Below are 14,812 nucleotides of genomic sequence, written 5' to 3'. Positions count from 1 at the left end.
ATAAAACCATATGTGTGTATCCTGCCACACATAATAATATACATTCTCAGTTAGAGAACATATTACACACTCCATTCACCATCGCCTCTGGGGGGAAGTCTTAAAGTTTTGCAGCCTTCTCCCTGGGAAGTCCAATGAAAGCAGGAGGAGGAGAGGTTATCTATGCAGTAATACCGTGGCTTCAGTCCTGCTGCTGTCTGACCCCCCGCTGGCCACCTGTGCTGCTAAACGCTTCCACATCCCATCAACCCCAGGACAGGGGTCACACTAGACGCACAGTTATGCCAAACATTCACCCCTGATTCTCTCTGTCCCTCTCTTTCCGTCTGTTCCTCGTCCCATCCCCTTGCTTCTTTCTCCCTCTCCTTCTCCTCCTTTCTCTTTCCATCTGTTTCTCAATCTCTCTGACGACTCCCACTCTCTCTCTCCCTCTTTCTCTTGCTCTCTCTCTTTCTACCTCTCTCTGCTCCCTTTTTTCTCTCTCTCAAACTCTCTCTTTTTCTCTTTGTATCTCTCTCAGTCTCCCCTCTCTCTACTTCTTGGCCACTCTCACTCTGTCACAGTCTCTCTCTCTCTTTCTCTACTCCCCCTCGCCCTGTCTCTCTCTCTCTCTTTTCTCCCCCTCTCCCTGTCTCTCTCTCTCCCTTGTCTCTATTACCCCTATATTCAGAATGTACGGTGACATCAAGCTCCAGTTATGAATAACAAGAGGGCCATGGAAGCATGTATACATACTGGATCAAAAGGTTTTTAGAGAACACTCTTCAGTAATGTAATAATGGCTATGACGACAGATATGTGACAAATATATGTTCAACAAACTCTACTGTACCATCCTGATCACACACTTACAGAGCACATATTATGTTACTAGAGTAATAACAACGTTATGACACAGCAGGGGAGGCTGGTGGAGGTAGAGGACAGGCTCTGAGGACAGGCTCATATCAAACATGTCAAGCATGGAATGGAATAAGGAATGGTATCAAGCACACGTGTTGGCCATTCCTCAATCCAATTACATGCATAATTACATTACATTACAATTACAATTACAATTAATTACATTACAATTACATTACAATTACATTACAATTACATTACAATTACAATTACATTACAATAAATTAAATTACAATTACAATTAATTACATTACATTACATTACATTACATTACAATTACAAATACAAATACAATTACAATTACAATTACAATTACAATTACAATTACATTACAATAAATTAAATTACAATTACAATTAATTACATTACATTACATTACATTACATTACAATTACAATTACAATTACATTACAATAAATTAAATTACAATTACAATTAATTACATTACATTACAATTACAATTACAATTACAATTACAATTACAATTACAATTACAATTACAATTACATTACAATAAATTAAATTACAATTACAATTAATTACATTACATTACATTACAATTACAATTACAATTACAATTACAATTACAATTACAATTACATTACAATAACATTACAATAAATTAAATTACAATTACAATTAATTACATTACATTACAATTACAATTACAATTACAATTACAATTACAATTACAATTACATTACAATAAATTAAATTACAATTACAATTAATTACATTACATTACATTACAATTACAATTACAATTACAATTACAATTACAATTACATTACAATAAATTAAATTACATTACATTACATTACATTACAATTACAATTACAATTACAATTACAATTACAATTACAATTACATTACAATAAATTAAATTACAATTACAATTAATTACATTACATTACATTACATTACATTACAATTACAAATACAAATACAATTACAATTACAATTACAATTACAATTACAATTACAATTACAATTACATTACAATAAATTAGATTACAATTACAATTAATTACATTACATTACATTACATTACAATTACAATTACAATTACAATTACATTACAATAAATTAAATTACAATTACAATTAATTACATTACATTACATTACAATTACAATTACAATTACAATTACAATTACCATTACAATTACCATTACAATTACATTACAATAAATTAAATTACAATTACAATTAATTACATTACATTACATTACATTACATTACTGTAACCAGGGAGTAGCTAAAAGGACTGTAGAATTTAGGAAGGGGCTGGTTATCTAACTAACTCTGAGCTAAATAGGCAGTGTAGGAGGATACAGGCAGGGGGCGCCAGCAAACCGTTAAAACTAGCAGTTACTATCGTTAGCATTAGCATGGGAATTAGCATTAGCATTAGCATTGAATTAGCATTAGCATTAGCATTGGAATTAGCATTAGCCTTAGCATACAAACAACTAAACACACGGTAACGGTATCCCATATGAACAACACATTTATTTACATAACTGATGTATACATCCCCAGATATATACACTCCCTCCCCGCCGGCCACACACACACTCAATCACTCACTCATAGTATCTGGCCTGAACAGGCTTATAGTCCCGGACTGTGGTGCGCGTTGAGGCCTGGTTGGATGGCATGTGCGTCGAGGAAGGTAGCAGACAAAAGGGGGGGGTGACGTAGCAACGCGGAGGGAAAGGGCCTTCTTCTTACTGAATCCGCCATCTTAGATTGACTTCTCGTTACTCTCTCTCGTTTGGTCTCTCTCGTTCTGATTCTCATCACACACTGACACACTGAGCACTTCCGTTCCTATATATACACCACCGAACCTAGCATCCGGGTCACGGACACACCCCGGATATACCACGTCATCAAACATATACATAAACATTACAATAACAATACATACACTTCACGAAACGTATATGAATAGTATAGAAAATAACAAAGGAAATAACTGGGGCAAAATAGGGCTGGTTTGGGGAAACTAAACTGGCTCTAAACTGTGGGCCTTCACAACAGCCGCCCCATGAAACCCTCGGTTTCAGTTAACTAAGGAAGGCACACTGGCTAGGCTGCTCTAGCAGCGTGAGGTAGGAGGTGATAGTGTCCTCCGTAATTTGAGGGAGCTCAATCAGGCGTGCCACAGGTCGGGTGTAAGTGCGACCACCAACGTCCACGATGGCCGTCCGCACCCTTCCATCCGGACCCGGCAGGACCTTGGTCACTCTGCCTGTCTGCCAGGCGGCGCGTGGAAGGGACTGGTCGATCACCAGTACCACGGCACCTTCGGACAAGTTGTCTCTCTCCCTCAGCAGAGTCTTCTGCTTCTCCTCCTTCTCCAGGGCGCGGATGTGCTCCTCGAAGCAGATCAGAGCGTCTTCCTTGTCCATGTTCTGCAGCTCCTCGTACTCAGCGAAGGTGGGGTCGTCCAGCAGGTACTGCTGGGCCTCGGACCAGGTGGTGCGGTAGGTGACGTTGGCCATGTTGTCCAGAATGCTCTTCAGCGCCTCCCAGTTCCTCTTCCTGAGCTGCTTGGCTTGTTCCTTCTCCTTCTTAGCCTTGTAGGCCTTAAACGCTTGCTTCTTCTCACTCAGCTTGGGCAGGGCGCTGTAGCGTGGGTCGTTGATGATCATTCTCATGGCTTGCTCCCATGACGCGTTGGATGAAACACCCTTCTCCTTCAGAAGCTCTTTGAAGGCCTGCTTGGCCTCCTCTTTTGGGTTCCACTTGTACGTTTTCTTCGCCAACTCCGGCCTTTCCTCCTTGGAGGCGTCTACAATACTGGCTGAGACTTCCATGGCTGACGTGTACTCGACGGAGTTGACGGGTGCGTCAATGCTGACCTCGGCCACGTGAGGGTGCATGGCCACCTGCAGGTGTTCCTCGGCAACAGCTGTTGCCGCCATGGCCTCCATGTCCATCATGGTCGCCATGGTAGCAGCAGGATCAACCTGAAGAGTGGGGACGGGGGCGGTGCCAGGAGCTGCAGCTTCTACCGTCCCATTCTCCTCCGCTTTGATCATCGCTTCAAGATCTTCCAGCTCTTTGGGCTTGGTCCACCGGGACTCCTTAGTCTGGGAGTTGTAGTAGTAAGGCTTTCCCGTGTCAGGCTTGTACTCCTTCCACGGGCACTTAGACAACATTTGCTCAGCAGGAGATTTCAGGTCGTCTGGTTTCTCCCCTGAGGACTGTTTAGTCTCTGTGTTGTAGAAGTAGGTCTTCCCATCCAGAGACTTATGCTCTGTCCACAGAGACTTCTTCTTTGGTTGGTCATCCTGTGGTGAACCATTTGTGGTACTAACTGTTCCAGGTGCACTGGCAGCAATAGATTCCACTCCAGGCGGTCCGGTTGGTTGGTTTGCTTCTTCGGTTCGGACATGGAGGGATGACGTAGCTCTCCCGTCTCTATCTCTCCCCTCGGTAGCGCCTTGGAGGGCCCACCCAAGCGCAGTCTTAACAGCCATCGGGCAGCCTCGTGGTCCTCTCAGCGGAGGACGGAGCGACACGATCAGTTCAGCGTTGTCCGAGCCGATGAGAAGGGTTGGCTCCGCTCCTTCTATCGGATGTAGGTCTACTCGCCGTAGGTGGGGATATCTTGCGCGTAATCTCTCCAGGGGGTAGTCGTAGCGGGAGAGCGCTAGCTGGTCTGCGGTGAAGACATTCCGAAGCCGATATCTGTCCGACGGCCGCCCCGCCGGGGAGATAGATAAGTTGATTCTCGCCCCGGTGACCTCTTTAAGGTCGCGACGTATCGTGCGCAGAGTCAGCTTCTCCGCAGTCCCTTGGAGCCCCAACTGGCGCACTGGCCCCTGTAGAAGGATGGTCCGTTCCGACCCGTCGTCTAGAACGGCGTACGTGTCGTACACAGCGTTGTTGTGGTGAAGTCGGACCTTCACCACCTTCAGTAGGACCTTGGAGCCGCTGCTCCGGGCTGGGTCTAGGTAGTAGACAGGTGTTGCCTCTTCCGGTGCGCTACCGGACCTAGGGCTTCTGGTGCCCTCCGTGGACCTGGCGAGGGAGACCTCGTGTAAGATGTTGAGGTGGACCTCCTCACAGCGGTTGCACTTTCTCCTCAAGGTGCAGTTCTTAGCCAGATGGTCGCGCCCACAGTTCCAGCACCTCTTGTTCTCCTCGAGCCACCTCTGCTTGGCCTCGGTACTCAGGTTGTTGAAGTCACTGCACTCATTGAACCAGTGCTCGCTGGTGCAGTACGGACATGGCGGTGGACCTCTCCGTCCCTTCTGATGGGGTTGAGAGGAATCCTTTCCCTCAGGTCGGGCTTTCCTCTCTCTCCGAGGCTCCTCCTCCGTGTGCAGCACTCCTACTGGGCGTCCTCTGTTCGAGCTCGGCCCGTCCCAGCGGTCTCCCTTCTCCCTCTCCTTCTTCGGCTCAGCGTAACCCATGGCGTCTACGTTGGTGTCATGCACTTCCTCCAGTAGGAACTCCGCGAAGGCAGCCATGCTCAGACCCAACTTCCCGGGGTTACGAACGCGCTGCTGTCGCCGGAACCTCTCCTGCCGGAAGCGTGGGATCTTGCGGAGCAGCCGCTCTACGTTGGAGGTGCTGTTGATCTCGCTGGCGCCAGCTGGGCCCTGCGTCTTCAGCATTCCAACCAAGGTGTGCACGCGGAGCGCGAAGTCATCCAGCGCCCGGTCATCCTTGATGGGGGCCTGCTGTTCGAGGGCTTGCAGTTCAGCAAGGGCGTGGTTCCAGGGACGACCGTAGCGGGCATCCAAGTCGGCGAGCGCTCTGGTGTAAGGTGTCGGTGCGGAGGCATGGGCCAGAACCATGTTGTGGGCTCTGGGGTTCCTCACATGCTGAAGGAGAATCGCATATTTGTAGGACTCGGAGCAGGAGTCGTCCAAGAGCGTGTCTAGGCAGATGCGCAGTTCCACATACTGGCTCCTGTCCTCGTCCTTGAAGAAGGGGAACTTGGGTCCCTCCACCTGGGGAAACATCCTGTAGTGGATGATCGGGGCTGGAGTGACGGTCTGGGTGTCCGGCCTGCATGCATTTTGGTGCACTGGAGGACCTAGGGGTGTGCTACGCTCTTGGGGGATGGCTCCCCTCCCGGGCAGCGACGCTGGCTCCCTCTGGGCCGCGTAGCGGTCGGGTCCCTGGTCCTCTTCCTTCCAGGTGGTCAGCTGGGCCTGTAGTTGGACAGTCATGGCGGGGGTCATGGAGCCATTGGCGGGGGGTTCAGGAGATGGCACTCGAGAGGGCCGTGCGGAGGATGCTCTGGAGCTACGGGCCGACGGAGCTCTGCTGATGCACACGTCGCGCATGGTCTGCAGCATTTCCTCCATCTTCTCCGCGCGCAGTTGCTCTCTCTCCATCTGGAGGCGGTCGCGCTCCATCTGGAAGCGTTCACGTTCTAGCGCCTCCTGGCGCTGTCTCTCCGCCGCGCGTTCCGCTCCGTTCATCTGGAAGCGTTCACGTTCTAGCGCCTCCTGGCGCTGTCTCTCCGCCGCCTCCATCTGGAGGCGCTCGCGCTCGAAATGGATGCGTTCCCTCTCTCGTTCACGCTCGAACTGGAGGCGTTCTCGCTCTAACGCCACCTCGGCCTGTTGGCGCATACATTCGGACAGCGCGGCACTACTCCCTCTGGAGTGCAGGCTATCCGCCCCAGAGGCAGAACTGCCCACGGAAACCCTGGACCGGGAGGAAGCCACTGAGCGGCAGGAGCTAGGTCTCGAGCGCGCCGTACTGGGAGGCAGATCGTTAAGGCTGAGGCCCTCCCTCTTCCGCCCGCAGGCGCTGTCGGACCGGGCCTCTCCTTCCTGCTCTTCCGTTTCCACGGCAAAACCCTGCGGTTCTGCCATCTCATCCTCAGGCTGGTGCTCTTTGAGGGCTGTCTCAGTGCTAGCCACCCGCGCGCCGGCGGACACCTCGGCCTCTCCGACCACTGTATCCCGTGGAGTGCGCTCCTCGCTACCACTCAGTGAGCTTTCGAGCTCAAGCTCATACTCCTGTAACCTCGGAGGCAACCGCGGGACTCTCTGTGGTCGTGGCTCTGGCTCAGGGGGCGGAGAAGGGGGGGTAACTGTCTGGTCTGGTTGGCTGCGCTCAGCCATGCTATCACTACACTACCTATCCGGCTCGAAGGACCAATTGTAACCAGGGAGTAGCTAAAAGGACTGTAGAATTTAGGAAGGGGCTGGTTATCTAACTAACTCTGAGCTAAATAGGCAGTGTAGGAGGATACAGGCAGGGGGCGCCAGCAAACCGTTAAAACTAGCAGTTACTATCGTTAGCATTAGCATGGGAATTAGCATTAGCATTAGCATTGAATTAGCATTAGCATTAGCATTGGAATTAGCATTAGCCTTAGCATACAAACAACTAAACACACGGTAACGGTATCCCATATGAACAACACATTTATTTACATAACTGATGTATACATCCCCAGATATATACACTCCCTCCCCGCCGGCCACACACACACTCAATCACTCACTCATAGTATCTGGCCTGAACAGGCTTATAGTCCCGGACTGTGGTGCGCGTTGAGGCCTGGTTGGATGGCATGTGCGTCGAGGAAGGTAGCAGACAAAAGGGGGGGGGTGACGTAGCAACGCGGAGGGAAAGGGCCTTCTTCGTGGTCCACGACGAGGTGAAGGGCCCAGGTCCGGTGGTCCACGTCGAAGCTCCGATGGAGTCAGCGTTCGGTCGCAGTCCGCTCGTGGAGGCGACGATTCTGTCCAGTTTGGCGTCTCGCTTGGTCCAATCGTTAACAGCCGGCTGCTGGCAAGGCTGTCTAACGGGAACACAACTAAACGGGCTATCACAGCTCTGAACTCGATAATCACTCTTGGTCTTCAGCTTCAGCACGGGGTGCGTGTTACTGAATCCGCCATCTTAGATTGACTTCTCGTTACTCTCTCTCGTTTGGTCTCTCTCGTTCTGATTCTCATCACACACTGACACACTGAGCACTTCCGTTCCTATATATACACCACCGAACCTAGCATCCGGGTCACGGACACACCCCGGATATACCACGTCATCAAACATATACATAAACATTACAATAACAATACATACACTTCACGAAACGTATATGAATAGTATAGAAAATAACAAAGGAAATAACTGGGGCAAAATAGGGCTGGTTTGGGGAAACTAAACTGGCTCTAAACTGTGGGCCTTCACAACAATTACAATTACAATTACAATTACAATTACAATTACATTACAATAAATTAAATTACAATTACAATTAATTACATTACATTACATTACATTACATTACATTACATTACAATTACAATTACAATTACAATTACAATTACAATTACAATTACAATAAATTAAATTACAATTACAATTAATTACATTACATTACATTACATTACATTACATTACAATTACAATTACAATTACAATTACAATTACAATTACATTACAATAAATTAAATTACAATTACAATTAATTACATTACATTACATTACATTACATTACATTACAATTACAATTACAATTACCATTACAATTACATTACAATAAATTAAATTACAATTACAATTAATTACATTACATTACATTACATTACATTACATTACAATTACAATTACAATTACAATTACAATTACAATTACAATTACAATTACATTACAATAAATTAAATTACAATTACAATTAATTACATTACATTACATTACATTACATTACATTACAATTACAATTACAATTACAATTACAATTACAATTACATTACATGCATAATAATTGCATGAGCTCGTCCTCCGATTTCTACCTCCACCTGCCTTCCCCCTATACACCGGTATAATACCAACACAACCCGATACAGAAAAAGGTGCATCTTTTTAGAGTTCAAATAACATTCCTCCAGGTAAGGACTACATAATAATCATAATCATAATAATAATAATAATCATCATCATCATTATTATAATAATAATAATAATAATAATAATAATAATAACTGTTTATTTGTATAGCACTTTTCCTGCAAACGTTGCAGCTCAAAGTGCTTTGTATAATTAATACACAAACTCTTATGCATGAGCCTAAATACATCATATACAAATGCAGTATCAAAAGAAGAGTTAGAAGTTAGGACATACTGTATATCATATCATATATCCTTCAGAAAATTAGATAAAAGGGTTAGCCAGCCACTGTTGAGAAGTCATCCATCCATCCGTACATCCATCCGTCTACACATCCATCCATCTATCCATCCATCTATCCATCCATCATTAAAGGTAGCCTAGAGTAAGAGACAGAGTAGCCAGTGCTTCTGAGACTTTTGTCTGTCTGTTTACCACGTCACAGGGCATCGGCAGTAGAGAAAACAGCCGTGAATGCAGGGGGGCTCCCCTCCAAGCTCCTCAAGCACTCCTCTATTGACCTACTACCATGTCTCTTTGAGAGGGACACAATGGGAGCGATTGAACAGAGACTAGCTTTTCCCACAGGATAAATACCATGGTTGAGAGAGAGAGAGAGAGGGAGAGAGAGAGAGGAGAGAGAGAGAGAGAGAGAGAGAGAGAGAGAGAGAGAGAGAGAGGGAGAGAGAGGGAGAGAGAGAGAGAGAGAGAGAGAGAGAGAGAGAGAGAGAGAGAGAGAGAGAGAGAGAGAGAGAGACTCTGGGACCACCTGCATCGTTCTATCTACAGGGTCTGAAAGACTTACTGGAGTTCCTGAGTCTCCCTTAGTGGTTAACACTGCTGTGTTCAAACCACACGTCGCCCCTAGAGTCAGAGTTTTTCGTTCCCCAACTCTACACTGCCTGTCTCCACCTCGTTTGTCTGTCTCCAGTCCTCCAGACTGTTCCTGGCGACATTGTTGCATTAGAGTAGATAGAACACTTGTGAATTGTCATTGAGTAAACGATTAATGATTATTACATGCAGAAAAGACAAACCAACAAACCTATAAAGCCGCTGACACCTTTTGATACAACTTCAACGGAAGTGAAGGGACCATCCAGCCCTGTTTTCGGGCTTCGGTATTCTTGGCTATTGAACAAAGAGCGACACAGCCCATTGATAATACCACCAATGCAGCATTCATTCGTGACAAAGGCGGTTTCCGACGATTGCAAAAGAACCAATACACAATGCACCGCCTTCCTATCAATGAAAAACTAAACCAATTGACATTTGAGTGTGCAGACAGCGTAGGCAGGCGTCCATTGACTGTCTTTGTTAACGTCATTAGTTCATGTTCCCTCACTCCCTCTCTCCTTTCAGTCCCCCCTTCAAGTGTCTTCGTGTTTGGAGCCATATCATCAAAACACGAGGCTAACCTTCCACAGGTTAAATATCCCCTTTTGTTGAGTTCTAAGACATCCGGATCTTTACTCCAGAATTGGGATCCTGTCCTCTGTTCCCTCAAGCATCACTGGTCCTACTTTTTAATTGGGAGGACCAGCACTGTGGGAGCCAGTGTGGCATACAAGGATACAAGTTCCTGACTCCTGAGGTTGCAAAAGCATCATTCATCTCTTTAGTTCTGGAACATTGGGATGAGAACCGCTGAGGGGTTCTAGAACAAGCCCTCCCCTCTCAGTAAGATCACAACGTTCTGTAATAAAACTATCAACTGCCACCCATCCGTCTCTGAATGTTGGCAACACACGACACGTCAGTTTATAAGTTATCTCCCTACTTGCAAGCAATGGTCAGCCCCCATACACCTGCCCGATCACTGCGCTCTTCCCCATCTGCTGGCCAGGACTGCAGAGTCACTACCTATCTTCCGCCGTAGACTGAAGACCCATCTCTTCAGGCTACACCTTAACTGTTCCTCCTAAGACCACTTCATCCCCTCTTCCCCCCTCTACTGTAAATAAATAAAATAAATGTTAACTCTTCATTCTTCTAGCATTATGACTGCAGGGCCAATGACCCCTGGCCCTAGCATAGATTACTTGTTCTTGCTTTGACTGATGGATAGAGGATTCACTTACTTAAGACAAATGGATTTGTTGTAAGTCGCCTTGGATAAAGGCGTCTGCTAAATACCCCAAAATGTTATCACGGCTAACAGATGCGGAGCAAAAGAGATATGTTGGTTGCCGCCGCAGGGGACTACGAAAGATCTATGTTCTGTAGCTGTGAAATCACGCAGAGCAGAGATAATACCTCGCAGCAATGACCAAGCACGTTTTCGCTCTTATTCCTGTAATATACCTGTCATCCCATTTCCAGAAAATAAAATATAACACGAGACTCCCCCCAAAAAGTGTGCAAATTCATAGAAGGTTAAGCTCACCCTGTCCTTTCTGCTTTTTTAATAGTGTATTGTAATGTTATATGTTATAAGCTACACAATAAATCCAATGCATGAAAAGGTCTCTGTGGGACCTGAGACCACGTTAGACTCTTTATAACTTCCACATGTGAGGAAGCTTCTGGCAGAATCAAATCTATTGAGGTCGCTGTGGCCCCCGACCACAACGCTGCGTTCCTACTTCTAAAATACAGAATAGAATAGAATGGAATCGAATAGCTCTAGCATAGGAAATAACTTTATTATGTATCCAAAGATGGAACATTGTCTTTGGATTCACCTCAAAGATAATGGAAGAACATTTTCACATAATATTATATGATGTATTATATAACACATTAACGCTACTATGTTTACTACTCAACACATGGGCACAAGGCTGCACTGCGTACTTTAGCAACAGACTATTACAACTGCGCTGCACTAAGGAGCGCTATAGACTGTCGGAGGATGCTGAACCTTCTACTTCTACTTACTGTATATAAGGTCCCAACTGTCTAGTGGTTTATCTTTATTTTGTATTTTTTTAATGTATCTATTTTATTTTAGCCTATTATTCAATTGTCACTTTATGTTGTTGTTGTTGTTGTTGTTTGTTGTTGTTTGTATGTTGTATGTTGTTGTTTTTGTGGTCTGAGCTGCTGTACCGCCTGAATTTCAATAAAATCTACCTATCTATCTATCCATCCGTCCATCCGTCCGTCTGTCCTTCCGTCTGTCCGTCCGTCCGTCCGTCCGCCCGCTATCTACTCCTAGGAGCACTAAGCTCTCTGCAGCCAGCCATAGACAACAAGAGGGGCAGCTGACCTCAGGTCAACCGAGGAGGACGGAGGAGGTCACCGACCACAAGGCTAAACTACCACCCATCTCTGCTACACAAACACCCCGTTATGTCTGCCCCCTGAATCACTCCAGCGAGGGCAAAGGGTTCAAGGAGACGACTACTCTCTCCCCACAGACCAGTGTTATTGGTGGCAGAGCGGGCCGAGACATCGGGAGGAGGAGGACCAGCATCCAGTATCAGTGTTCAGATTCCATTCAGGACCCAAGTGCCCCAGTGCATTCCCACGGCGCTTTCAAGCCACGCAGAGGAATGTGAGTTATCAACAGCACAGCATTTGGGGAGGAAATGTTTCAGTTCAGGATTAGGAGAACAAACGCTCACACCCTCAGAGCAGGGGAGAGGGAAGGAGAGGAGAGGGAGAGAAGGGAGAGAGGAGAAGAGGGGACCTACCTGGAGGACAGGTGCAGTCTGGAACCACCTCCCTCGCAATACGCAGTTTGGGCGACACTATGTTGAGTCTCTGACAGGGGACAAAAGGGATTCAGAGAAATTAGGGGAAATTAGGGGAATGTAAGCAAGATCCGCTATCAGCTAACAGGCAGGGTTATAATCATTAGTGTATCAGTGAGTGTAGCTATCTGCTGCTACTAATGTGTTTAATACACTGCTGCTCTCCCTTTTAATACAACCCAAACGTGGAATGAAAATGAATTAAGTAGTTAAACTTCAACTTCAAAACTTCAAAGGATTGGGTTCAATATCACTTTGGTGTAAATTATGATGATAATGATGATAATGATGATAATGATGATGATGATAATGATGATGGTGGTGGTGGCAATAGCCCCATAGCCCTTCAGATTATTCTGTGACATGCAAGTGTCCGTTATTCAAACCGGGCACATATTGACCTTCATGCATCATTGATCAGTCAAACATCTTTCACTCAATAAATAAAGTTACCTCTTGGACAAGTTTTTCAATCATGCCCTGAAGATCCTCTCCGGTTCCACTCTCTTCTCGAGTGGAGGACGCATCGGAATGAACCAGCATCATCTTCTTCTCCATCTCCAGCACGTGTACTCGGTGTTCCAGGTGAGATGTCTTGAAGTTGACCAACAAGCAAAACGCTACGGAACACACCGACAGAACGACACACACGGCGGTGAGCAACCCGCTAAAACAGTGTGATATGTGTGATGATGTCTTGTTGTGGATACTAGATTCCTGAGTCTTCTCTTCTCGTTTATCCGGAGACCCCATCCTGAATCGAGCAGTGAAATTATACAAATACTGTGATCCAAATAGAATATGTTGTTCCCTTCCCCGCCTGAAATGCACGCTTGTCGTTTTTAACTATGATACGGTAGCGAAGTCATCACTTGAATCAACATTCCACCTCTGAGCATCTGAGAGGCAGCGCAATGCAACAGCTGCAGGAGTGGATGAGAGGTTCCTCTCTGTGACCGCTGTGGGGATGTGGAGATGTCACTCAGGGGTCCAGACACTCTCACTGAGCGCTACACAATCCACTGGTCAAGTGATTGCACCGCAATCGCAGAATACCATGACAAGGAAAATATCTGGAAACAAACATAGCAAGTTTGTATAGGACCCTCCGTATGATATATCACTAGCTATTTAAGATAGATTGTATCAAATATTTGTATTCGAATATAGCTGAAAAGTGATTTTCTTTTTCTTTTAGTAAGTAGGTAAGTAAGTAAAGCTTTATTTATATAGCGCCTTTCGTACATGAAATGCAACTCAAAGCGCTTTTAAATGAATGTTCTAACCTACGCAGTGTTACACACAGCCTCCGTTTCTGTGACAATGGGGAAAGCGAAATAATGAACATTATTCAATTAGGCCTATATTATTATTAATATTACTATTATTATTATAGTTTTTATTATTATTATTATTATTATTAGTAGTAGTAGTAGTAGTAGTAGTAGTAGTAGTAGTAGTAGTAGTAGTAGTAGTAGTAGTAGTAGTAGTAGTAGTAGTAGTAGTAGTAGTAGTAGTAGTAGTAATAGTGGTAGTATTATTGTTATTGTTATTATTATACATTTAACAGCCCAACATTCAATGTTCATGTCAGTTTTGCAGCGCTGGACGTTTGTCTTCAGTGACGTTCCACTTTACCAGCCTATAGGGTCGTTTGAATAAATGAAAAATAAAAGTGAATACTGTGACGGAATTGCACGACCTCTTATCAAAAAATGAGTATGAAAAAAAGAGAAGAAATGTATGTTCCACTTATACTGTAATGAATGTGGCCGGGCTATTAAATGCAAGAACCTACAATAAAACAAGCCGCGAAATATAATAAAACAATAGGTTTAGTAAGTAGTATGATCTGACATGTTATCATAATGTTGCCTACTGAATATCTCCCGTGATTGTTACAGAGTGGTGAACTTTGAGAATAATAAAATCAAGAGATGTAAAACACATTCAAATGTATTCAATCAAACATTTTGAGATCAACAAATAAATCACTTGAACTAGGAAATCTATATTTAAACAAACTACAATAGAGCGTGTGCGCGTACACGTAACGGTATCTCTGTGTGTACTCTATTTGGCTGTATTACAATGGAATATAGGGCGCTGTACTGCCATCAACTGGATGAATGTAAGTACTATAGGTGGGTAAAAAATCGCTCATTCACAAAACAAAACCCCTGTCCTGACTATCCTGACTTGAAAACGACCACAAGTAATTTACTTGTCAATTTATCGATAAATGTTCAATAATACAATATCTGACAGAATGTAAAGACAGGCTATCGTTTATAGCGGTTATCACGTTCGCCTCACACAGGTCGC

General features: G+C 44.9%; 1 protein-coding gene across 1 annotated transcript in view; it reads right to left on the bottom strand.

Moving 5' to 3' along the window:
* Positions 1-13,240, bottom strand: part of col23a1b (collagen type XXIII alpha 1 chain b) — a gene marked incomplete at its 5' end in the record, with an annotated part of 78,676 nt that extends 65,436 nt beyond the window's left edge. Inside the window, 2 exons of the mRNA XM_080549401.1 lie at positions 12,428-12,497; positions 12,941-13,240. Of these exons, the coding sequence (XP_080405527.1) occupies positions 12,428-12,497; positions 12,941-13,240 (370 nt within the window). The remainder of the gene's footprint in view (positions 1-12,427; positions 12,498-12,940) is intronic.
* Between the last annotated feature and the right edge of the window lie 1,572 nt (positions 13,241-14,812).

The sequence above is a fragment of the Nansenia antarctica genome (assembly GCF_963989245.1).
Source record: "Nansenia antarctica genome assembly, chromosome: 20".
In the NCBI taxonomy this organism is placed as follows: domain Eukaryota; kingdom Metazoa; phylum Chordata; class Actinopteri; order Argentiniformes; family Microstomatidae; genus Nansenia; species Nansenia antarctica.
The sequence above is the reverse complement of the archived record's forward strand: the minus strand, read 5'-3'. Positions and strand labels throughout refer to the sequence as shown.